The following is a 25,417-nucleotide window of genomic DNA, read 5'->3' as shown; positions in this document are numbered from 1 at the left end:
TTGTCTTAAAATTTAATATTTGTGAAGTTGTTTGAGACCAGTTCTCTTTTCTCTTCTCATTTATTTTTTTTACTGGAGGTTTAGTAATTATTATTTTCTCATTTATTTTTTTTACTGGAGGTTTAGTAATTTCAGAGAAACATAATAAGATGTTAGTGAGATTGCATAATTTTAATCTTAGAATTCATGCATCTTTTTAGGAACCTAAACATACCTTTAATAAAATTTAATTAATTTAACAATAATTTAAATAAGTAAATTTCATTACAGGTGCTTACAAATATATAATGCACAGCACAGTAGTTAAGACTGCAGTATTTGTAGTCATATTTTCTGTCCAACCATTGTTTAGCTATCTAACCTTAAGCAGGTTATTTGTGTCCTCTAGGTCTCAGCTCATAATCTGCAATTACAAAGGGTAGGTAATAAGGACTACATGATAAGACATAATATGTGTAAAGTATCTCAGCACATAGTAGGCATTCAGGAAGTTATCATCATTATCATCATTATTATAATTAGTTATTGACACTAGATTCAATTTTTAAATTCCATCTTTTTCCCCAACCTATATACTTCACTAATATTAAGATTCTACATGTTTAATCCACAGTACCTTGTATTGAATATTTATTATGTTTTCTTTATGTAATTTTTATATCTACAACTTTCATTCCTGCATTTGGCATGATTTTCTACAGTCTGAACTTTGTTATTGCCTTGATTTTTTTTCCTACATTGGTTCTCTTTCTTACTGTTTTTAGATTGATCTATTAGTTACTACAAAGATTGCTTTGCCTTAATTTTCTCTCTTTTAATCTCTTCTTATTTATTATCTTATCCTTGATATTTTGTTTAATATATATATTTTTTAAATTTTGGCAAGAAAAAAATTGTTCCAGAAAATATTAATTTATTCTGAAATAGAATTTATTTTTCCACAAAAGGCCATTGTCTGTTTTGAGGATGTTGAGTTCTTCTCTGTCACCTTCCTATTTGGTAGGTTTCTCCAACAGTTGCCATGCTGTTTCTTTGTTTATATGCTTCATCTTGATGACTACATTGTTACGGGGTTTTCCCATTTGCTCAGGCATAGCTTGGGTATATTTCTCTTGATTCTCTTGATTCTGCTTGCACTAATTACTGGCACTTGTTTACACATCATCTCTGTCTCTTTGCAGAGCCTCATTTTGAGCTGGGTTGATTGTTTTTGTTTTGTTTTTCTGTTGTCATTTCATTTTCTATGGCTTTTGGATGGAGAGGAGAGAAACTGCCCATGGGTTTTTGGATTCCTCTATCTATCTACTTCTCCAACACTGATTATGTTTGGACACAGTTTAATGTTTTCTGTTTCTTCCTCATTTGAGCAGCAGACTGATTGTGTGTGTACATGTGTGTATGTGTGTTTGTGTATGCACTGCCACATTCTCTAGTGGTGCTAGTGGGTATATAAACTACAGCAGAACTTTGCTAGGAAACAACTTGGCAATATTTAAAGGCACATAATTTTGAACACTCATTTATTTTTATTTTTTATTTTTATTTTTTATTTTTATTTATAAGTTGGAGTCTCACTCTGTCGCCCAGACTGGAGTGTAGTGGCCACTCCCGGCCACCGCAGCCTCAACCTGCTGGGCTCTGGCGATCCTTCCACCTCAGCCTTCCAAGTAGCCGGAATTACAGGCACGCGCTAGCACGCCCGGCTGATTTTTTTATTTATTGTAGAGATGAGGTCTCGCCAAGTTGCCCAGGTGGTTCTCGAACCCGCGGGCTCAGGCAATCCACTCACCTCAGCCTCCCAAAGGCAGGATTACAGGCTGGGCCACCGAACCCGGTTCCAGCATTTATTTTTTAAGAAATATATTGAGAACATTGGTGTGCAAATATGACAACAATGTCATGCTTATTTTAGAGTTGTTTGTAATGGAAAACCACTTAGGAAACAATGCAAATATCTAGTAGGTGGTTATTAAATAAATGCTAAATAGATTATGGTAGACATACTCAATTAAATATCTTATTGCTGTTAGAACTTACTTAACTTAGATTTAAATATATTAAAAGGTAAGTAGAAAGTAACAGCATATACAATATGATTATTTATATATAAGTAAATCACTGGTTGTAAATGCAATGCAAAGTTAATAATTATTTCTGGGGGAATTTGAGGTGGTTTTCACTATCTTTTGTATTTACTTTTAAGAATAATTATGCATTAGTTTTATAATTAGAAACATAGTTACAGAGTTAAATAAAGAAAAACAGAGAAGTCGGGTGCAGTTGACTCATGCCTGTAATCCCAGCACTTTGCGAAGCTGAGGCGAGGGGATTGCCTGAACTCAGGGGTTTGAGACCAGCCTGAGCAACATGGTGAGACCTCATCTCTACAATAAATAAAAAAAATTAGCCAGGCATGGTGGCATATGGCTGTGGTTCCCGCTACTTGGAAGGCTGAAGCAGAAGGATTGCCTGAGTCCAGCAGGTTGAGGCTGCAGTGGCAGTGAGCGTGCCACTGCACTCCAGCCTGGGTGACAGAGTGAGACTCTGACTCAAAAATAAAAGAAAGAAAAACTGAGAAAGATACACAATTCCCGTCACCAACTCTAGAATAATTCCAACTCTTAATTGAATATTCTTTGCCTAGTACTGTGTAAGACCCTTAATATAACTTTTTCACTTAATCCTCTCAGCAGCTCTATAAGGCAGAAATTAGTGTTTTTAGTTTTTAGTTGAGTAATTAAAGGTTGGAAAGGTTAAACATACCCAGTGTCACACAGTTGATAAATGACAATGCCTGAATGTGAAACCAGTTCAGTAAGACTCTAAAATCCACCAATCTTCTCAGTACCTCTCAGGATTGTTACATACATCCTGATGCTTTAACATGTTACAGATTTAATAGAAAGCTCATTATTTGAACTTTTGAATACTAGTCCTTACTTTATACTCTAAGTATGAAATTAAAAGGAGTCAAAGGACAGAGCAAAGACATACCCAACAGAGAAAAGCATAAAAGAGAAAGACATTAAAATTCATATTTCAATGTATAAAATTCATATTTCATTGAACATTCTATTTAGCATATTTTATGAAATAGAGAAAGAGTTCTTGACAAACGAAGGTTCAAATAATGAGATCAGAGAGTATTAACTCGTTCAAGCCTTTAACTGAACAATTTAATGCACCAATGAGGCAAATTTTCTTCAAAATATCCTCATGGTCTGAGGATATTCTGAATTTTAGTGTGGATTTACCCAGTCATTAGGCCAATCATGTAATGTGCTTTTATTTTGGTTTTGAAAAATACAACATTCTTCAACACTTTTGATCATAAATTCAAATTCCAACTTTCATACATGTTTTCTTCTACATGATTAAGATTCTACTCAGTATAATACCCAATCAAATCAATCTCCTTTATTTTCAATGAGAGTAGCTAAAATTTAGAAATAAGAACAAAAGCAACAACATCAATGAGATAGCTTGAGAACACAAAGTACTGAATGTTCAGAGGATTAGAACTAAAATAGTGATAAACAATCTCAAAACATCTCTTCTCCTGGAATCTACTGTCATTTATCGGACTTTGTTACTATATAACACAACAAGTAATGGAATCAAAAAGTAACAAAACATCAAAACAAAACAGCAATTTAATCTATCCTTATACATCCTCCACCCCCACAGCTACAACAATGGGGGTATCAAAGACTTTGGAGTTGGAGCAATAAAATTACAGGAGAACATGGAACTTAGAAGATACCATAGCAGAAGCTCATCTGGCATCAAGTCCTCATAGAAAAGAGTCATAAACATTTAATATCACCGACTGCCTCATGAAGAAATAATTTAAAAACGAAAACTGATGAGGGGGAATGGTGACAATTATCATCCTCCCTTTCCTCCTTCAATTGGGGGACAATATGAATGACACTTTGCCAATTAAGATTACAAACATATGAGGATTCAGAAACTAAACTAGGAATATTAACCAAAAATAGGCTTTCTTTGGAATTAATTTAAATCAGGAGTTTTGATAAGGAACAATCTCAGTTATTTCCTCTTATCTATCATTATAATAGTGCTGGCCTGCCATGACAATACTTATTCTAAAATTAATAAGAAGAAAGCAACAAGGACTTGATGCAAGTATAACATTTTCAGACACAAGCTAATAATATAAATATGCTCCTGAATTCTGAGTCAACCGATAGACAAAATGTTTAATTCTCTACCTACTCAACCAAAAAACCTACCAAAAACAAAGCACAACAACAAAACTAAGAAGTAATGACTATCTCCTCAATACAAATGAAAAACAATTTCAAAATATGATCTATTTTGTTTCTTTCTCTAGCACAATAACAATTCCTGAATGAAACACCAAAGCTTAAGTTCACCAAAGCTATATTGAAAAAATAAACCTGGGAAAATCCCATGAGGGTCTTATAATTTTTAAAAAAATTAACCCCAAGTCTCTGCCAATACTAGTCCACAGGCCATCTGCAAAGACCCCATACATTATCATAATGGGAACAGCTAAACAAATTGGCTCCAACAGAAATACAAATAAATGGATTAAAAACTGGCTATCTAACCGTATACAGAGAGAAATCGTAATTGGTAGTCCGTCTAGTTGGGGAGAGGTTTCCAGTAGGGTCCCACAAGGATCGATATTGGGTCCCATTTTGTTTAATATCTTTATAAAAAATCTGGAAGACAAAGTAGAGAATGTGCTAATTAAGTCGACTGATGCTATTATATTTGGATTGATGTTTAAAGTAAATTGGATATAGATAAATGCTACTGGTCTTTAGAAAGCACAAGGAAAGACCAATGCTAACAGAGAATGAGTATTTGAATAAATTGTTTTTTAAAAATTTAATATTAAAAAAAATCAGACTCCAAGCAGTAGAAATAGACTGAAAAGATCTTAGTGGGTTTGCATTACAAAAGATTAGGCACAATGAATAAAGACAACACAGTCACAATACCCATAAATGCAGAATAAAAGACAGCCTCAAATAGAGAGCTCTCTGGTCCAGCTTTGATTTGAAAATTAGTGGTTGTAGGTTTCTCAATACAATAAGTATATTGAAGGCATTTCAGATATGTAAGAACCAAGGTGGTGAAAATACAGGAAAAACTAGATTTTCAAATATGCGTATACTTAGCTATTGGCGGAAAATTAAATAAGGAAATGACATAAAGCTTAAAAAAAGTATGAAGAGTTGAAAACTTGAAGGCATGAGCAAGAACAATGAGTGAAATCAACCAGATGCAAATTCTATTAGGAAACACACACACACACAAATAGAGGAATGCAAGGGATAATTGGAAGGAATCTCCTAACATTAAGATAAAGACTATATTTTTGAATTCCTGCAGAGGACCTTTGGAAAAAGAATATTAAATAGACATCATGATGTTTTGAAGTTTATTTGAAAAATCTTAGTATTTTATGACTTCATTTGTCACATGAAGAAAGCTGTGAAAGTGACACTTGCTTAATGGACTTTCATGTGCAGGTAGGTGGGATTTTCAGGTGAGGTCGACTGAGCTGGAATATATGAACAAATGTGGAATAGGCTTTTCAATTTTATTTAACATTTTCATTTGCTAGGACTGTGGAATGTATAGTGGATAAGGATAGGAAAACCCAGATCACGACTCAGAACTTTTGTTAACTGTGCTATGCGACCTTGGCTATTTTATCTTCTATATAAGACCCAGTTTTTGCATCAGTTAAATGCCAGGGCAGGAATTACTTTAAGAACTGCGAATTCTTTTATTAAAACAAAAACTTAAGGAAAACCAATACAGAAAAAAGATTGGAAAAAAGTGGAAGTATCTGTTCAATCAACATTGATCTCTCTACTGGACAGGCTTCTTGTTTTCAGTCCTCCCTGACCTCAGGACAGAGCAGTTTAAAAATCACTTCAGATAATTTGACACATTGCTTCCATCTCTAGGAAACTGTCAAAGGTAGGTGAACAATGTAATCTCTCTCCTCATTTTCCCAGAGCAGCCAACAATACTTAGCTGATTGTATGTGCTGGGTCTTTGGGGAAAAAAAAAGAACTTTAGAATTACAGTTGAAAAGAAGGAATATTCTTGATAAGAAGTAGAGTGGCATTATTCATGATGCTGACACAAAAGAAAGCACTGTGTAATCAGAACCCAGTGGGAATCTCCTATAATCTTTTATGCTGGTTGAAACAAGAAACCCTAAGAGTCTGGAAAGTTAGATGGTCAGCTTTTTGTATTAATTTAATCAAGATGGCTGTATAAGTGTTCTGTCCTAAGACATAATTGATAAAGTTTTACATAATTGGTTTGCTATAGATTTTACAGCTGGTATTCATTGAAAAAACCATTTTCTTGGCGGGATGTTAACATTTCTGACATATAACATTCCTCTCTAAATAATACTCTCTTTTAGGGATATGACTGCATTCTACATGGTAGAGCATGCAAAGCACACAAATTGGCATCACCAATAAGTTTGAAGACTGTAAATTTTATTTTAAAATATAACAATGCCTGCCATTTCTAGTATTTTATTAGTATTTACTACTTATTGAGGGACTATCATGTACTGAGGACTATGCTACCCTCTTTCCACATCACTGCAATAGTCTTCATAAAAATCTTATGAGAGAGGAATTAACCCCATTTTACAGAGAAGGAAACTGAAAGGCCAGAGAGGCTTAATTTTGTTTGTCACGTAGCTGTTTTTTTTTTTTTTTGAGTTGGAGTCTCACTCTGTCGCCCAGACTGGAGTACAGTGGCCGCTCCTGGTCACCGCAGCCTCACTTGCTGGGCTCTGGCGATACTTCCGCCTCAGCCTTCCGAGTAGCCGGAATTACAGGCATGTGCTACCACGCCCGGCTGATTTTTTGATTTATTGTAGAGATGAGGTCTCGCTGCCCAGGCGGGTCTCGAACCCGCGGGCTCAGGCAATCCACTCACCTCAGCCTCCCAAAGGCACGGGATTACAGGCTGAGCCACTGAGCCCGGCTGTCACATAGCTGTTAAATGGGAGGGTAAATACTGAACTTGACTGACTGTAAAATATTTATTTAGGACCACTGTACTAAATCATAACTCATGTCTTGATTCTTACACATGCTGGTCAAAGAAAGTGGAGAAATCACTTTTGTTTTAGGGCATTAAGAACAAGACAAGCATATTATTTTTTCTGAGTTTCAGTTTCTTATGTTTGAAACCAGGAAGTTATGGGGAAGTAGAAACCTGAGTCCCTACAACATACTGGATACCAGTAGCAAACCCTGTCTACTAGTTTTGACAACCAACAGTATTTCCAGACAATGACAACAATCCTCTGGGAGGCAAATCTCCTCCGATTTTGAGAACCATTGCACTAAAATATTTCTAGTATCGTTTTTGTTCTTTCATATTCTATCACTTGAATTGTGGGTCTACCTTTAGGCAAGAGATTTAGCTTTTCACCAATATGGGGTACCTGTCTAGTGAACTTTCTCTACTTCCATCTCAGAACAATTGAACTTACAACTATCTGAAACACTCCGGGTTCAGTTTGTATAAAATCTCTACTCTCTAGGTCTTACATTTATCATTTACATGCATATTGGTATGAAAAAATAGGGCAGATGAAAGTGAAAGGAGATCAGATGTTATTATTAAGTCAGCTTTGCATTATGCAATTGATTTAGACTCATTTGAAATTGCAGTCCTATGAGATGCTTTCATTTATTTATTCATTCTCTTTTCTTTACTAAGGCTGCTACATGAGGAAAGTCAGAAAATGGGTTTTAAAAGCACTCTTTCATTTGACAGCCTGAGAGAGTCATAATGGTGGGTTGGAATTGCTTGACAGATTCCAGTAAGTGAAGCATTGGGCATGATAAAGAAATAGACAATTTCCTATATCCTATGACTTATAGTTCTCAAGGGCAATACTTAAAATTTGCATCATTGCAAATATCATCTTCTGAGAAAAGTGTCTTTGAACAGTCTAAAACTAATTATCAAACCTATGGTTATGTGAAAAACACTACTGAGTCAGAGGCTTCTGTAGGATTTGATCCAAATAAGATCCACTGTTAGAGATTACTTATGGTGTGCTATTGTTGGAATTAAATTTAAGTTAGAAACACTAAAAAATTAAATAAATAATCAATTATGGTTATAATTAATAATTCCAGTTGGTTTAAAAGGACATAATAATGCACTATTCATTGAATCCAACACTAGTTTATAACTTTGTAAATTGCAACACTTACAAATTTATAAACACTATTTAGGGCATATATTAAAATAAGACTTTAGTTTTTTTGGGTTTTTTGTGTTTCTTTTTAGACTGTTTCTAAGGGTTTACATTTGTACTATGGAGAAATAAATATACAAATATTCTGTCAGTGTAGAAAGTTCTATAGTAGGAAGTCAGGTGAAGTTAATTTGGAAAATAGCAAGAGCTGGCTCACTGGTGCTGTCATCAAAAGCATCAATGTAGCGATTCTCAAATTTTGATATGAATAAGAGTAACCTGAGGAACTTTTAAAACTTACGGTGTCTAGGCCTACTCCAAGACAATTAAGTCAGAATTTCTGGGGAAAGAACCCAGGCTTCAGTTTTTTAAATTCTTTCCAGGTCATTCTACCAGGCACCCAAGGTTGAAAACTATTGACTTAATAAACTCTCAGGGTTTTCAACTGTATGGGAATTCTTTGACCATGTCTGATTTAAGCAAGATGGTAGCTTCATATATTCAAATGCTGCAATAATATGTGGTATATGTGTAAAGTGATAAGCATCATTTAAAGAGAAAATTGTTTGTCTTTTCTTCCCTACGCTTCTTTATCTATTCATCTGATTGCTTCAAGGATAAAATCTCAGTTTGTTACTTGGTAGCATCTTTATACGTGCTTTTCTCTTTTAAGACAAAAGAATGCAGATTTCAGGGCTGGAGCCTTCATCTAATAAAAATATAATTTAATAACATAGTCTTAGTTATTATTTATATATAGTTGAAATTATCATCCAGCAAGTAATACTGACTGAAATGATAAGAAGTTTCCTTTTCAATAAATTTAATTAAGGTAAGTAAATTTAAAGAAAGATAATGTAAAGGATAATAGATATTTTAACTCATATATGGGAAAAAACCCCATAAAGTTGATTTATTTGACTATTTGACTAAAGGTGACTAGTCTCGGATGACTAATTTTGGGGCAACTCTACCATTAATGGCAAAGGCATCCAAATCTTGTGTCATGAGTTTGGTCTCTCCCTTTATCACTAATTATCTGTGTGATTTTGGGGCAATTACTCCATTCTCTTTCCTGGGCCTTGGTTTCCTCATTGTTAAACAAGGCCATTAACCTATGTTGCTAGTATTCTTCTCTGAATTTAAGAAGTAAGGAGGGCTTGCCTCTGAATTTACCTTGTTGACATCCAGGCGCATCTTTTCATTGTTGGCACTAGCAGCCTTCTCAGCTGCTTTCTTTTGGCGTTGGGGCCCCCTCCCAAAGAAAATGTAGTTGACTAAAGCATATTCCAGAAGGGCCATGAAAACGAAGACAAAGCACCCCATCAGGTACATGTCAATGGCTTTCACATAGGGGATTTTAGGGAGAGTTTCCCGGAGGTGGGTATTGATTGTAGTCATTGTGAGAACAGTTGTGATTCCTGAAAAAAAAAAAAAAAAAGAGAGAGAGAGAGTTAGAGTATTAATGAGAGAGTTAGAGATTTGGAGTATACTGTTACCTTCTTTCTGTTTTCACAATAGCTAGAAAGATTAACTGTACTCATTTACTCTTTTCTTATATGTCACAACAATTTTGTTGGGAACTTATTATACAACAGAAATATTATAGGATCTGAGGGTATGTACAAACTAATTTACAGTGGACATTGATCATTTTGGAATATTTATTTTTTTGGTTATATTTGTAGTTACGTATCTGGTGAAGGACTAGATATATGAATTAAATACTATGATAGAGACTTGTGTAAAGTGAGAGTTGAGAATATGTGATGAGGCAGAGAAGAGAAGAGAAGAGGAAATTGAGACTTTTGAGCTGATTCCTGAAGAATGAATAAGAGTTACTCAGGCAACCAAGAACTGGAGTTAAAAGTCATGGTAGACCTAAGGGCACTGATGGCAAGGAGAACTGGTTGTATAAGGGTTGGCTTTGAGGGAGAGTATATAGCCTGTTACAGGGATCTCAGAAAAATCATTGTGGGTACATTATAGAACAGGATGGGAAGAATCATGAGAAGCGTGAAGATTAAGTAAGGGCTGAATAATGGGGAGCCATGTATATAGAGCCTAAGGGTGGGAGAGTTGAATCTAAAGTTGATGGCCACGTATAGCACTGGGCAACTTCCAGCAGAAAGGCCCATTGTACTTAGGACAATCACTCTGGTATCAGTGTGGAGGATGAGGAAGTAGCGGGCAAGGCAGGATTAAAGAATGCCAGTGGGCCGGGCTCAGTGGCTCAGCCTGTAATCCCGCGCTTTGGGAGGCCGAGGTGAATGGATTGCCTGAGTCCGTGGGTTTGAGACCCCCGCCTGGGCAACTTGGCGAGACCTCATCTCTACAATAAATCAAAAAATTAGCCAGGCGTGGTAGCATGCGCCTGTAGTTCCAGCTACTTGGAAGGCTGAGGCGGAAGGATCACCGGAGCCCAGCAGGTTGAGGCTGCGGTGGCCGGGAGCGGCCACTGCACTCCAGTCTGGGCGACTGAGTGAGACTCCAACTCAAAAAAAAAAAAAAAAAAAAAAGGATGCTAGTGAACATGTTTGCAGAATAATCCAAGTTAGTGATGGAAAGGAAGTAAATTAAAATTACAGCAATAATACTGACTTCAATAAATACAAGATGTAGGACATATAGACGAAAGATTGTAAACATTTGGAAATTGGAAGTGGAGGGTAACAGAGAAGCAGGAGTCACAGCTGTTGTGTTTCTGGGTTGGACAATTAGGCATATAATACTCAGATAAATAACATACAAGACTCTTTATGGGAAATGCCATGCTAGGTCACAGTATAATTGTCCAGTTGAGTTGGTATCTCTGACAATAGGGAACAGTTTCTGTCAAAGCTGTAATTGGAAGATAAAAGCACTGGAGGTTCAGAGTCCTGAGTATGACAAAGTCCAGATTTGTAGCAAAATAGTGATGTGAAAATAGACAAAGATCAGAGGTCAAGATCACTTAGATGGAAAGTTGTAGAGTCATTGTTAGAACCAGAATTTTTCTGACTCAGGAATCTGGGCTCTTAGACACTTTCCAATAATGCATCCCCTAAATTAAATGAAATTTAATCATTTCTATGATTTTGACAGAGGATACTTTCTGACTTAATTTTGTTTCTCTAGTAATAACAACATAATCTTAATTTTGTTTCTTATACACCCTCATGAAACAGCTACAGAAATAAATTTGAGCATTTGATTCTGAGCACGCCTACAAAAGCCTTGGTCTTGCTTTAGTTATAGGTGTCTTACATTTCTCATATCTTTCTTATAGTTATTATTTTGAAACATTTCCCAGTTTCATTTTTCTCTTTATCATTTCAACTGCAGATTATCCTGAATCACATGTGGGTAATAAAACTGACAATTTTGATTATACTATTTATTTAAATCTTGTTTTAAAGTATTTCTATGCCTAACAATAAATTGCTCACATAAACAGACATTTTAAACATTTCTTTTAAAAAGTCAATAAATTATTTATTGTTTCTGTTATAGGCATAAAATAGACAACACATTTTAACTTAGGAAAATAGAGCACTTGCAGATTTTATTCATTCAGCAAATATTTACTGAGCGCCATTCCCTGTGCAAGACACTGCAGACATAAAACCAGATACAAACCTTTCCCAAGTGGATCTTTCAGTGCTGCCGGGTGAAAGGACATTATGTAACTAAATAAATATAAATTATAACTGTGGTTAGTCTACACAGGGGAGGTCTACAGTATTGTAAGAGTATATATCACAGGGATTTGACTCAGTCTGGAAGGTCATTCCTTTTCTTCCTTTATATCCTTGAGCCACCACAATTTAATCGCAACACTGAAGCAAAAGTGATCATGTAAAAACTAAAATCACATCATGCCACTTTGCTCAGTCATTCTCTATTCCACTCAGAACAGAAACAAAGGATTTACCATAGCTTAAAAACTTATTTGTGATCTTTTAGTCCCTTTTCCTCAACAGTATGTCTGCTAAGTCCCCTGACTCAAACTGTGTTGGCCTCACAAGCCTCCTACTGACATGCTGAGCCTGTGGCTACCCCAGAGCCTTTGCAGTAGCCTGAAACATTATTACCCAGATAACTACATAGCTTTTCATCTTCAAATCTTTGTCCAAAGACAACTTCTGAGTCGGATCTGTAATCCCCGACACACCCAAGCTTCCTTACCCTGTTGGATTATTCTGCAAACAGGTTCACGGCATTCTTTATTCCTGCCTTGCCCGCTCCTTCCTCATCCTCCACACGGATACCAGAGTGATTGTCCGAAGTACAATGGGCCTTTCTGTTGGAAGCTGGCCAGCTATACGTGGCCATCAACTTTAAGTTCAACTCTCCCACCCTTAGGCTCTATATACATGGCTCCCCATGATTGTATAATTTGCATGGCTACTAAATGTACTGCCTATTTTTTGATAGAATATAACTTCCAGAAAGGGATTGTTGTATCTTCAGTGCCTAGTATACTTAGCACATATTAGGTGGTCAGTGAATGCTTGTTGAATAAAAAAATGAATGACTTTTCTAAGAAAGCAATATTGAATTGACATCTCATGGCAAATAAATGAACAATTCAACATTTTAAAGGGAATAGTCAGAACTCAAAATAATAAAGATTGTACAAAATGTCCTAAATTTGTTTCATGTTCATGGAATAGCATTTATTTTCATCTAGTGTTATAACAGAAAAAAAAAATCAGGCATAAGATGAGTGATGCCACAGATGATTTCCCAGCATTCTTACTTTGAGGTCTCCTGCCTCAACCATGCTACTCCAAAATGTTAATAAGACTAGAATTCTTTCTGCTTATCCCTTGCTACACACCACATCTCCTTGTTTCTTACTCAGGAAATAAAAATAGAGATGGAAGGGAGCTTTTCTTAAGTAAAAAAAAAAAAAAAGCACAGATACAAATTGAATAATTATACAAGCAAAACTACATGAAATATGTTTCAATAAAAGTATCACACTGATGGGACTAATTTCATTACCAACAGCTATATAGTTAACTCATCCTGACATGGAAGAGTTTTAATTTTTGTTTAATTGATTTAATGCTGAATCAGATCATTCAAAGTTTCACAGCTAAATACTTGTAATGCACCAGGTCATCTCATCATGCATCACAAATTTCAAGATGCATCACAAATTTTACGCATGTACACAAAGAGTAAACTCCATGAGCACTTGTAAGATGTCCTACCTAATGCCACTCTTGCAGCTGAGGCGTCATAATTAATCCAGAAGGAGACCCAGGAGAGGATGGTAATCAAGATAGAAGGCATGTACGTTTGCAGGATAAAGTAGCCAATGTTTCTCTTAAGCTTAAAGCTGAGGGACAACCTGGGATAGGAACCTAGAAAGGCAATTTTTGAACATCATTATTATCAATAAGTATTTACAGGATACTTTTCTTCAAAGGTCTATAAACAGTGTATATATCTCTAAACTCAATTTTAACTCTTAGTGAAGAATATTTTCTTTTGCAAAAGTAACCTGAGAGCACTGGGTTTTTATTTAGGAGGAGTTACTCAGTGCGGCATACATCTGCACTCAGCAGTAGTTAAAAGTTCCTGCTCAGCCTCATATGTTGTATCAAAGATAAGCACTCTCTGCAATTGTGATGACAAGACAATTTGGGACAGCCCCTTTGTTCATTGACTCAATTGTTTTCAGAAGTTCATCATGTAAGTGTTGTCTTATATAAGAATGAGGTTGCATGCTCTCATAATAAAAGAAATATCTTCACAAGCCCCAGGATGCATTTTAAGTCTTTGATCAACGATGAAGCTTCATGGAATGCAAGTTTGTGTAAGTTTTCATGTGTATGCATTCTTTTCTTTTTAAATAGTTTCATTGCTTCCATCAGAATTCTAAGAAGATCTCTGATCCATCAAAAGGTGAAAAATCATTGTTTTTAAGCAGTATTTTTGGGGGATACAACTAAAGCATCAGTTTCCTAAATCTGAGTCTTTTGGCTGTGGTGATCTGGGGAATTATTCTTTAAACAATATAAATAACAGAGCATAGTCTTAGAATATGAGAAATTCACAATGATAAATGGCCAGAGGGACAATATCCCCATTGTTTGAAAGAAAGACTTCTCTAGTCTTCTTGGGCTAAGCCAGGTGTCTTACTACGAAAGTAAGAATATTTTAAGTAGGAATCATTTCTATAGATATTTTTAGGGACTTCGAGGATATAAAATACCGGAAAAGTTTCTGCTGTTTGTTGTTTTAAAGCTAAAGTCGACTTTGTATTTTTACCAAGTCACCAGCTTTTTCTCGAAGTGGTTTGTGGGCACATCAAGTATCCAAATGCTTAGCAGAAAGGCAATTGCAGTATTAGCTATTTCTGTGACTGCAGAATTCATTTCAATAAGAACAGAGAGAAGGGTTTTTCCTGTGGGTCTAGTATTTTTTTTCCTTAAGTGTCTGTCTAGCAAATTATTCCCTTCCTGGGCTTTTCTGTTCCAAAAAAAAAAAAAGTAAAAAAATTGTCCCAATGAAATCAAGTCTGACAGTCCAAAATCTCAGAAGTGAAAAGGTAAAGATGGAGAAGGCATCAAGATAATCTTAACATTTGAAACAGTTTTCAGCTCACACAGCAGGTAAAACTATGAAAATAAATGACTACCCTTTGAGGAAAACATGAAATCCTCCTACTGTCTTTGGAGAATTTCACTGTGGTCGGCTTTGCCTGAACTGCCGCTTGGCTCTCCCTGGTATGTTTCAGAGAACTATGATCTATTCTGTGGAGTGCATCTCTAACCCAGATCTTCATTTCACTGTCTGTATTCTGTCTCTAAAAATTAGTCCTTTCTCCAGAAAATGAGAAGCATAGAGAGGACACTTTTAGCTTTGCTGAAGGTGTCTTCTGTAAGATAATTGTATGGATTCTAAGTGAAGAAACAGGCTTAACATAAAACAGAATTTTCGGCAGATTTAAGTCTTCTAGAGTCACTGCCTTCCTCTGGGACACAACCCTGAAATAAGTGAACACTTTTAACAAAATACGATAAAAATTATTTTCCCTTAACCCTCTTCCCTGATACAAACCTGTGGAAAACACGACCTTCTTGGTGATAAGTTTATAATCTACGATAGAGAACTGTGGAAGTTCAATCTTTGTTACTCCTGTTACTGCATTATCATCTCCACGCCAGTAAAACTCAATGTCATCGGTTGTATATCCATCTGTAAAAGGAAACACACACACACACACACACACACACACACACACACACAAATGCACAGGACAGAAAACAGACAAAACAGAAAAAATACATGTTTAGAAGGTGAACTATATAAATAATATAAAGCTATAGCTAAAGGTTGTTTTGGGGTAGGTACCATATTAAGCATTTGAAATCTATTACGACATTTTATCCTCACAACAATCTCATTAGGGAAGTATAATTAGACCTAAATGAGACAACACAAGATTACAGAAATTAACAACATACATTTCTTGCAATTAAGACGTGGCATAGTCAGGAAACTTAAACTCAGGTTTATTTGATTATGAATCTTATTTCATCAAACATTATCACATAGGATTATAACCCTAGATTTTACCCTAAGAGAAGATAAAAGAAAAAAATCATTCAACTTGTCAATTTAGTGCTAAGTGCTATTAAACTCTCTCCCAATATAAAATATTTAAATTACAATATATCTGGGCTTTAAATCAGAAGAGAAGTGATTTCAAAGATGTGAATAATCATTTTCTTCACCTACATTATTTCCAAGTTTGATTTTGTAACATATCTAGTTTTGATGAAAACTTTTGCAACAGAACTCAAAGCAACATTAACTCCAATAGCTTTGAGGAGTAGGTATAAATTTATATTGTATATTGTACATACACAGTTCATTTAGGAGGCATATTTCCATTTATTCAACAACGATTTATTAAACACCTACTAAGCTCATCAGTGCACAGTTGTTGGGGATAGTAATAAAGACATGCTCTCTGTTACAATTATATTTTTGAACCATAGGGCAGAGTAGAATTGTAACAAATAAGCACACATATAATTCTACTAGAAAGCAAACATTTAACTGTAATGAATCAGCAGATATAGATTGTAAACAGTGCTATGCTGGGAAGCATGCCATGAAATCCAGTGAAAACTACTAATAGTTTACAAACTTGTCTACTCCCCAAAATTTCCCAAATAAAAAACATACATCTGTATACATTACATATGAAGAGATATCACATGTATCTCTTCGAATAACTTTTGTATCTGGATAGCTAAATTTTTGTGTGTCAGAGGTAGGTAGGATGGATATTGCTCCCCTAATTTCAAAAGCAACAAACAAGTTAAAAAGACAGCTTAAATTCTTTGCCTTTTGACATGTGTGTGACTAGTTAGTGTGACAGGGATGACTAGAATACCAATCCTTTAACTCCTAACTTCAGATGATTTTCAATAAACCACCTCTCTTTCCTCTAGGGAGAGGGAGTTCAATCTCTAAAACAAGGTGGAAATAAATTATTTTCTTAAAGACCTAAGAAACCCTTAATTTGGGAACTATCACATGTAAACCATACCACAGCTCAGGTCATGACTTAACTTTTCTGGAAGCCTGCAGTTTTGTTTATTCATAAAAGCAGTCACCTTTATCTGATGCAGAATTAAAGTACTTTTGGAAGAGTTATTGAGCATTTGAATTTCTGGTAGCACAACTATAGACTTTTGTATAATAGCTAATGATTGCTAAAATGCTTGGTTACTTATAAATACCATAAACATCATATATTGAAACCAAAATTAGAATTTTAGTTGATTATGCACCACTATTTTATTAGTATGATCTAATCTAGAGCCAATTGCTTTGCTAAAGTGCAGTTTTTCATAGAAAACGTTTATTTAAAAATAAATTTCAGGCTCATGATTTTAAAGCACATTCAAAGTGTTAAGGGAACTGCACAGTAAACAAATGCTCGGAAAAGGGCTCCTTACTTCCCGTTAATATTCTGTACTTAATGAGAAGTGAAGTGCCTATCCCAAAAGATAACTACCTTCTTTGTAGTTTCAACTTCCTTAATACAATAACAAAAACACTTAGTGCCAGATCACAATTTCAAATGTAAGCCAGGCTCTCACTGATTCTTTATACAGATCTTTCAGTTACAAAATAGTTCAGAATCAATAATAATCTCACTTCTCATAAATCAGTTTAAAATAACAAAAAAGGGCAATGATTCCAGAAATTAAGCCAGGTATTTGGAAATGCATTGTAAAATCATATCTGTAGCATATAAATACGAAAAAAGTATTTATAAAGCAAGAAAGTAATCGTTTCCCATAAAGTGTTACTACTAACCAAGATTCTTCTTGATTTTTCCCAGATAACAATATGCAGCTTATTATAACTGGTAACTGTCCTTTATTGAATCAGTCAACAATATATGGTAGGTACTTTGCTGGCCAGACACCATCCTCTTAAAGATAATTAAAGCCTCATAACCAAGGACACTGGGTTTCATTATTTAATGTGTCCAGGAAACCATTAAAGATTCTTATTTAGCTTATCAGGGATTGGCTTGAGGATCTGATTTTTAAAAATAAACATTTCAGATAAAATGAAAAAATTGAGAAGCGTTTGTCTAGCAGATGAAGAAGAAGATGATAGCAATTAAATCAGCACAGTTATATATTGAATTTAGCCATTCATTTTACTAGGAACTCCATTAAACACCAGTTTCATTATCTCATTTCATCTTCACAACAATTATTTTATAGGTAAGCACTATTTATATACTTTATTTTAAATATTGAGCACCCATACTGAAAGGTAATTATTTTTATCATCATTCCATGATTGAGAAAACTAAGACCCAGAAAGATTACATAACTTGCTAAAAATCACACATCTGGTAAGTTATTGAATAAAGAATTGATGCCATATCTCTGTAACTAACTCCAAAGACATCATTTTTCCACTGCATCCTCATCCTAACTGCTAAGAAATATAAAATATGTAACATGTTTCAAGAAAGCAAATGCCCATTTTTGTACAAAGTCAGCAATCTTCAAAAGAAGAGAATGAGAAAAAAAGTCAACACTCACTATTTCTTATAAAATATTAAGTTTAAACTAATGAAGAGTATTTCTGGTCCTCCAACTTTCTTTCCTCCTTACCTTCCTCAGTATTTGCCTTCTTTTGTTCATCACAATCAATTTTATAACAGAAGCTATCTGTGGGAAGAGGAATGGGAATATCTGTGGCATTTCAACAAGGTTGTTTAAGAGCTGTGTCTTAGCCATTCCACAGGCAGAAACACTACCAAGAACTACAGACTTATTTTGTCAAAATGCTAGATATCTGACACTGTTGCTAGACAATACTTAGTAGAGAACAGGTACTCAATTAATATTATTGCATTAATAAAATAATTATTAAATGCATATGTGAGTTTAGGCTGTTGGCTATTTATACAGATGCTTTATCAAGATGTTTATCTATTGCAATGGCATACATTGGGTTTGCACCTATATCTCTTTCTCCTAACATGGTCCCTGGCACACAGTTGGCACAAAAGAAACATTATTCTGAGTGAATAAGAAAGACACCCCAGAAAAAAGTCCTTAGGAATTACCTAAAGGTTCTCCACTATATATTTCTCCCTATGTAATAGTTCTTCCTAAGTTACTTCACCTCTCTTTGCCCTCTATTTTCCCATTTGTAAATTGGGATGATGATGATGATGATGATAATAATAATAGGTACTTCACAGAGTTGTCATGCAGAAAAAAAAAAGAAAAAAAAACACATTGTAAAATGCTTTGAATGGTACCTGGCAGATAATATCAAATATTTTAATTGATACTTTAAAAAATAAGTATTAAACATAAATAAAAAACACATTTAGTTGCGTACCATTTTTTGCTATTAAATGAACACATACAATTTGTACAATGAGAAATTTAGCTGTTTAATCACATTTACAGAACTCTACAAAATGTCTGGAAATTGATAATAAAATATTTGAAGGTTATTTTGATGTCTAATTTTTAGGATCCAGCACAACAGAGCAGCATCTTGTACCGTATGTATTTCCTGGCTACTGCTAGTCTCAAAAACCTAAATCTTCTTGACTTCATTTTAGGCTAACCAAGTATAGAACGTTGCAAATGGAAAGCAAATGCATGTTCTTGCATCACCGGTTTCTAAAGATGAAAGATCAAAAACCCATGACAGTGCTGGGGTGGTCATGTTCAAAAGCTGCCTCAATATACGGAGTAGGATTAGCTTAAAGCAGACCTAGTTTTCTTCTTTTCTTTGAATCTTCTTTGCAGGAATATTTAGCAGTCTTTCAAAGTGATTAAAAACTAAAAGAAACATATGCAAATCTATATGACCTGACTTATACAGCTTTCATAATGAGTAAAAAATAATTCGATTTCTTTCAAAAGATATGAGGAGGAAATGCACAAAGCCCTTCTTTAATGTATGGTAAATTAAACTCAACTTTTATATTTTATTATTTATGGGATTCCAGAAACTGAGTCATTAAATTATTTTGTATCGTTATCATCAAAAACATAACCCACATAGTGAATTCAGATAGCCTATAAATAAACCCAAAATACAAATTCACTGGCATTCACCGAAGGAATAAAGCTATATGAAATGTTACAAGTCTCTGATCAGGAAGCACAAATATGTAAATTTATAAGTCTACATAAAATATAAATGATAAATATGCTCTCTTTCAAATATTGGTAAAAATATACAATATAAGATCTAAGGAGTAGAAATGTGACTTTTAAAACACTCATATAATAACTAAACATGTTCTCACAATTGTGACATTATCTTTACCTAACATGGCATTTTAAAAGGTTTTTTCTGTCTTTACTGTCAGTCTACATGTCTTTTTGTTATCTAGCAAGCAAATATTTCATTTTAGAATGATTTACTCAGCAAAGAATATGAACCTGTACCAAGATATTAAACAGCGGGACCAATGAGAACATTTAGAAGAGGTGACTTATCAATGCCACCATTGATTTTTTTCTAGTGAAACATTAAAGTGACTTGTTCTTACACTACGTATTTAAATTTTGTTCCTCAATTGAATTGGGAAATGTTCTAGGATAATTATCTATTTTATACCTCCCACTGTAGCCAATATAACAATCATCATATAGCAGTTGCTTTAACTTGCTAATTCTCATTTATCATACATAGCCAATTGGCAATGAATGAGAATTATTGGTCAATGTTAGTGAAATCACACTAGTCATGAAAGGTTTCAATTTTTTAAGAACCATCTTATCTCAAATTTTCTACCCTTTATATGTATATCACAACATTTCTTAAACTTTCTGAATTAAATACCTTACTGTAAAAAAAAAGCATGTATCCTCCAGTAGTATTTACAATTGTATGGTTATTATTGTTAGTCTATAAGTAGCTATTAGTAAAACCTGATTTCTTCTCTGAGAAACACAAATCTTGTAATTTGCTTCATAGAAAAGTGTTCCACGGTCAGTATATTTTGGACTAACTGCATATCTTTACTCTCTCTTATAGAGTCACAAAACATTTAACACAATAGTGTTTAGAAAATTCTGCAACAAAAAAATTCTGTTTAATTTTACTCAACCCTGTAATGCCCATATAAATTTACTAGCTTATAAAAAACATCCACCCAGGTATAAGCATTCCATAAAATATTGCACTCCAATTATTAACACATTTTAGGGAAGACATACACAGTGATCTTTAGTCATGTCCCCACAAACACCAGGTACGTACTTGAGAAGGCCCACAGTCCTTCAGAATCATATCTTACGTTTTTTTTTCTTTAGTGGATTAAACAGTACTTTCCTCCAAAAACGTTTCCAGGAGAGGAAAAAAAAAAATCTGCTATAACATGGAGATAGGATTGCCTTTAAATGGAGTAATGCAGACAGACATTCAGGGAAGCAGCACGATTGACTGTCCAGCCAGCCAGAAGACAAGTATTTTTCTCATGACTAATGTTGATTGCCCACATTTAGAAGTCTATCAGTCCACAATTATAATGGACTTCACTCCATGCAGAGGCCTGTATGCTCTGCAAAGGTACAGTAAGTACTAAGCACAGTTAATGCCAATTAAAGTCACTGGGATTTTTCAGGAGGCAGAGAGACACACGCTTTTCAGCCACAACTCTTTAGATTCAACAATGAAAATGTTCCAAAGATACTCTGAGTGATTGTTCTCACTTCTTAATTGCATCTTATTCGTCACTCTGCTCTTTAGATGGACTGCTAGACACAAATTTTCTGCCATCAAATCATTTACAGATCTCAAGAAGCTCAAAATAATCGGCATAGGGTAGGTCAGACTTGATTACCAAATGCTATTAGTAAGGACACCATCAAGTAAGTCATGCCCAGCGCTCATCCTACACCAAAGATGACCTATTTTTTGTGTAATTACCATTTTTAAAATTCAAATCTTGTGATGTAAGAGAATAGGAAATCTATAATAATCAAGCAAAATGTAAGATTGCAGGTTTTAAAGACTGTATCTCCATTTGGATTTCAATGTAAAAGTCTGTATTTGTTTTCTCTGTAAGGAAGCAAGGTGATCCGTGAACCGTTTCTATAAGTTTAGTTCCATGATGTGCTTCTTAATTTTTTCCTGATGTTTATCAAGATCAAGCAATTAATCTACCGGTCTAGATAAAATTAAACAATTAAAAATAGTAATAAACAAAAACAGTAACAAAAATAATAGCAGCTACCAATTATAGAACCCAGTCTTCCAGACACTGTTTTAACCTTTTTACGGGGTCCTGTCTTTACAGAGAAGGTACACAAAAGAATTGGTTAAGATAAAGAGGACCACACCAATTTTTACATCAATCAACTAGGCCTTTACTTCCTCTGTCATCCCCAGTAGAAAGCAGATGGGTTGGTGTAACAGTTGATGGCATTTTATTGCTCAGCTGTGCGTGTTTCCTTGACCATTCAGTTGGCTCTGTTAATGTAACAAGGCCAACTGTCTTTACAGGAGAACTGTCTTTACAGAGAACTGAAGTGAGTTACGGTTATCAGGATTCTTCCTCTTCACCCAACCCTAATTTGCCCACGTACATGGGCCCTAAAAGTCCTGAAGTAATATGAAAAAGTCAGCAAACCATTGGCATAAAGAGTAGGTCAATACTCTCAAACTTGATGTGCACAAAATTACCTGAAAATTTTGTTAAAATGAAGATTCTGAATTAGTAGGTGAAGCCTCAGATTTTGTAGTTCTAATTAACTTCCAGGTGATACAGATGCTGTTTATCTATGGATCGCCCCTCGTACAAGAAGGACAAGGAAATATTACCGAGTGAAAATCATCTGCCATGCCATGAAAATTAGGCAAGAAAAATCTTGGGTCTAGCCTGATCCAGGGATGAAAAAAGTTTATTCTAAACAAATATTTTATAAGCTCCAAAATTAAAATATCTTTTTCTAGCCCTACCTCTCTTTAAGAGGTACAAGAGAAGAAGTTATGATGCTGTCTATATCCAGGAGCCGGGTTTCCTTTAATAGTCTATCCCTAATAAGCAATGCTAGCAGAAAATAGGGAGAATGGGGCTAATTCCAACATTTTCCTGCTTATCTGTATTCATGTCAGTTTTATTTAAATATTTACCCTCATTAGCACTAAGAATACTGCACTCTGGCATTAGACGTCTGCATCTTTTATTTATACTCTTCAAAAGACAAGTCAGCAACCTTTTAGTCTTTCACCCTTCCTCCAATTTTGCTACATATGCCACTCTTATTATTTTGTTTAAAAACAGGTTGATTATGATATTTCGATCCTTACAAAAAATATACTGAAAACTCTTTGATGAGATGACCTTCCCAGGTGGTCCAGAATTCAATGCAAATTCTTCAGGCATTCAAAACTCCATGATGTGACTTCTACCTGCTTCCTCATTTTCTATTATAGTTCTTTCTCATTTAGATCTCTCATCTGTTCATACTCTTCAGTAATCTTCAGTAATCCTTTCATCTCCAGGAGCTGGTTCAAGTTGTTTCAGTTACTTGAAATATTTTTCCCTCTTCCATTGAATGTATCTTTTTAAGGATGCATTTCAAAATCTGTCTTTTCCAAGCCACTGTCTTATTTTCCTTTAGATGCGATTCTTCTCTCTTCCCCTGAAGTTTTTTATAGCATTCTAGTTGAATCTCTAAGACTATACTTCTCACATTCAGTTTTGCATTAGAGAACTTTAGGATGTGTTGGCTTTAGCCACTAGACTATCCTTCTGGAAGGTGAAGAATCGTGTTCTTGTCCTTTTCTGTAGCTCTTCTTGATACAGGTCTTAACTCTAGGAAGCATTTACACAGGTTTGATGGAATTAAACTATTAACAAGTTAATTCCATTTCTTGTGGCTCATCATATCCTCCTCTGAGACTGTAGTGCTAAGCAAATCCCATTTACTGAATTGCAAGGTGGTAGGAGTACAAGTCTAAGCATCATTAGGGCTTGGGATGTGGCATTCCCATGCACCAGCCTCAGAGTCATCAAAAGAAAGGCAATGCTGTTGGTCTTATTTCATAAAAGGGAGCCAACAAGTTGGAGCAAAGGCTGCTGTGCTGAAGAAAACTTCCTGATGTTGCCATTTTAAAATACATATTGTCATTCTGAAGCTGAACAGAAGTATTCTTTGAGTGGCCATTGCCCTCTGATAAGGATTTACTCTGGGCTGATAGATTTTGGAAACCAATCTGCCACAATAGTGTCCAGAGGGAGCAAATTTCTACAGCTCAAATGGAATAATGCTCCCTGGTGAGAGTGGATATAGTCACAAATAAGAATTTGTTAACTCAAGAGTGATAATGGAAGATGTTTACATTAACAAGGTCAACTGAATGGTCAAGGAAATACGCACAGCTGAGCAATAAAATGCCATCAACTGTTACACCAACCCATCTGCTTTCTACTGGGGATGACAGAGGAAGTAAAGGCCTAGTTGATTGATGTAAAAATTGGTGTGGGCCTCTCTATCTTAACCCATTCTTTTGTGTACCTTCACTGGGATTGGGGGTCAGCCGAGGACTTGATTATTTAAGTGATGGCAGGCAGAATGTTCTTGCAGAGAAATTTTTGCCTAAAAGAGTTGCTGATCTGTGATATGGACTGTTAGCTTGCATCTTGACTAATAAGAAAACAATTTCATGCTGTGTCTACACTTCAGAGACAAGCCACTATCTGTGTTTGCGTAATACCCTCTATTAGCACTCAATGCATTTAATTTATCTGGTAAGGAATCTAAACTTTTTACTCCACTATATATTTGTAGCCACGACTTGGAGTGGAAAGGAGGCAAGTATCAGATGTGTAGTAAATATTTACTGAGATAGACTGGACTTGTGTTTGGAAAAAATTATTATATAAATGGCTGAAGGGGGCAACCCATTCGGGTCACCTCCCACTGTGAGAGCTTTTCTGTTCTCTCAATAAACCCTGCTTTCTCACTAAAAAAAAAATTAAAAAATTAAAAAAAAAAAAAAAAACAGCAGAAGGGAGGTCTTGAAAGTGAATGGCAGACCCGCTATTCATGCAGACATATACCTGCCACAATAGTTTCCAGAGGGAGTTGAACCTATAGCCCAAACGGAATAATGCTCCCTGGTTAAATGAGGCATTGAAATTTTGTCTGAGGGAGTCAGGAAGACTTCACTGAACTGCTCTAGAGCCCGAGCTTTTTAAAATGGCCACTAGCTAATATTTCTACAGCATTTCCTACGTGAAGCCAGGTGCTTTGCGAACATTACCTCAGCTAATCCTCCATTGAACTCTTTGATGGAGAAACTATTTTTCTCATTTTACAGATGAGAAACTCGCAATTCAAAGAGGTTAAGTGACTTGTCCAAATGCCAGAAACAAAAATTGAACTCAATCCTCTTGAACAAGAAAATCCAATCCTACAGTGACTGTATTTACTACTTTATACGATTATTCAGTCACATTTTGAATTATTCTGTAAAATTACAAAAATATTTCTGCAAGGACTCCTTCATTGTGCCCACTCCCCTTTGTAATGGAACTTTGCAACTTCACTTATTCAGGGTAAAATATTCCCTCACACCTTGAATCTGAACTGCTCTTGCTACTTGCTTTAATCAAAGCAGTATTGTTGGGTCAGTCTTGAGTTT

At 35.1% G+C, this 25,417-nt stretch overlaps 1 protein-coding gene across 3 annotated transcripts in view; it reads right to left on the bottom strand.

Moving 5' to 3' along the window:
• The window catches only part of GABRB2 (gamma-aminobutyric acid type A receptor beta2 subunit), a 249,410-nt gene that overhangs the window by 33,958 nt on the left and 190,035 nt on the right, over positions 1-25,417 (bottom strand). For 2 of the 3 annotated variants that reach the window (XM_021707621.1, XM_008048217.2), the window contains exons 6-8: positions 15,308-15,445; positions 13,453-13,605; positions 9,428-9,672 (exon numbers count right to left, since the gene is read on the bottom strand). In XM_021707621.1, coding sequence (XP_021563296.1) covers positions 9,428-9,672; positions 13,453-13,605; positions 15,308-15,445 — 536 coding nt within the window. Of the gene's footprint in view, positions 1-4,598; positions 4,713-9,427; positions 9,673-13,452; positions 13,606-15,307; positions 15,446-25,417 lie in introns of all 3 variants that reach the window. The other variant, XM_021707620.1, reaches the window with a different exon arrangement.

The sequence above is a fragment of the Carlito syrichta genome, unplaced genomic scaffold, assembly GCF_000164805.1.
Source record: "Carlito syrichta isolate Samal-C Ts95f unplaced genomic scaffold, Tarsius_syrichta-2.0.1 Scaffold121490, whole genome shotgun sequence".
Lineage (NCBI taxonomy): Eukaryota > Metazoa > Chordata > Mammalia > Primates > Tarsiidae > Carlito > Carlito syrichta.
This window is presented reverse-complemented; position numbering and strand designations above follow the sequence as displayed.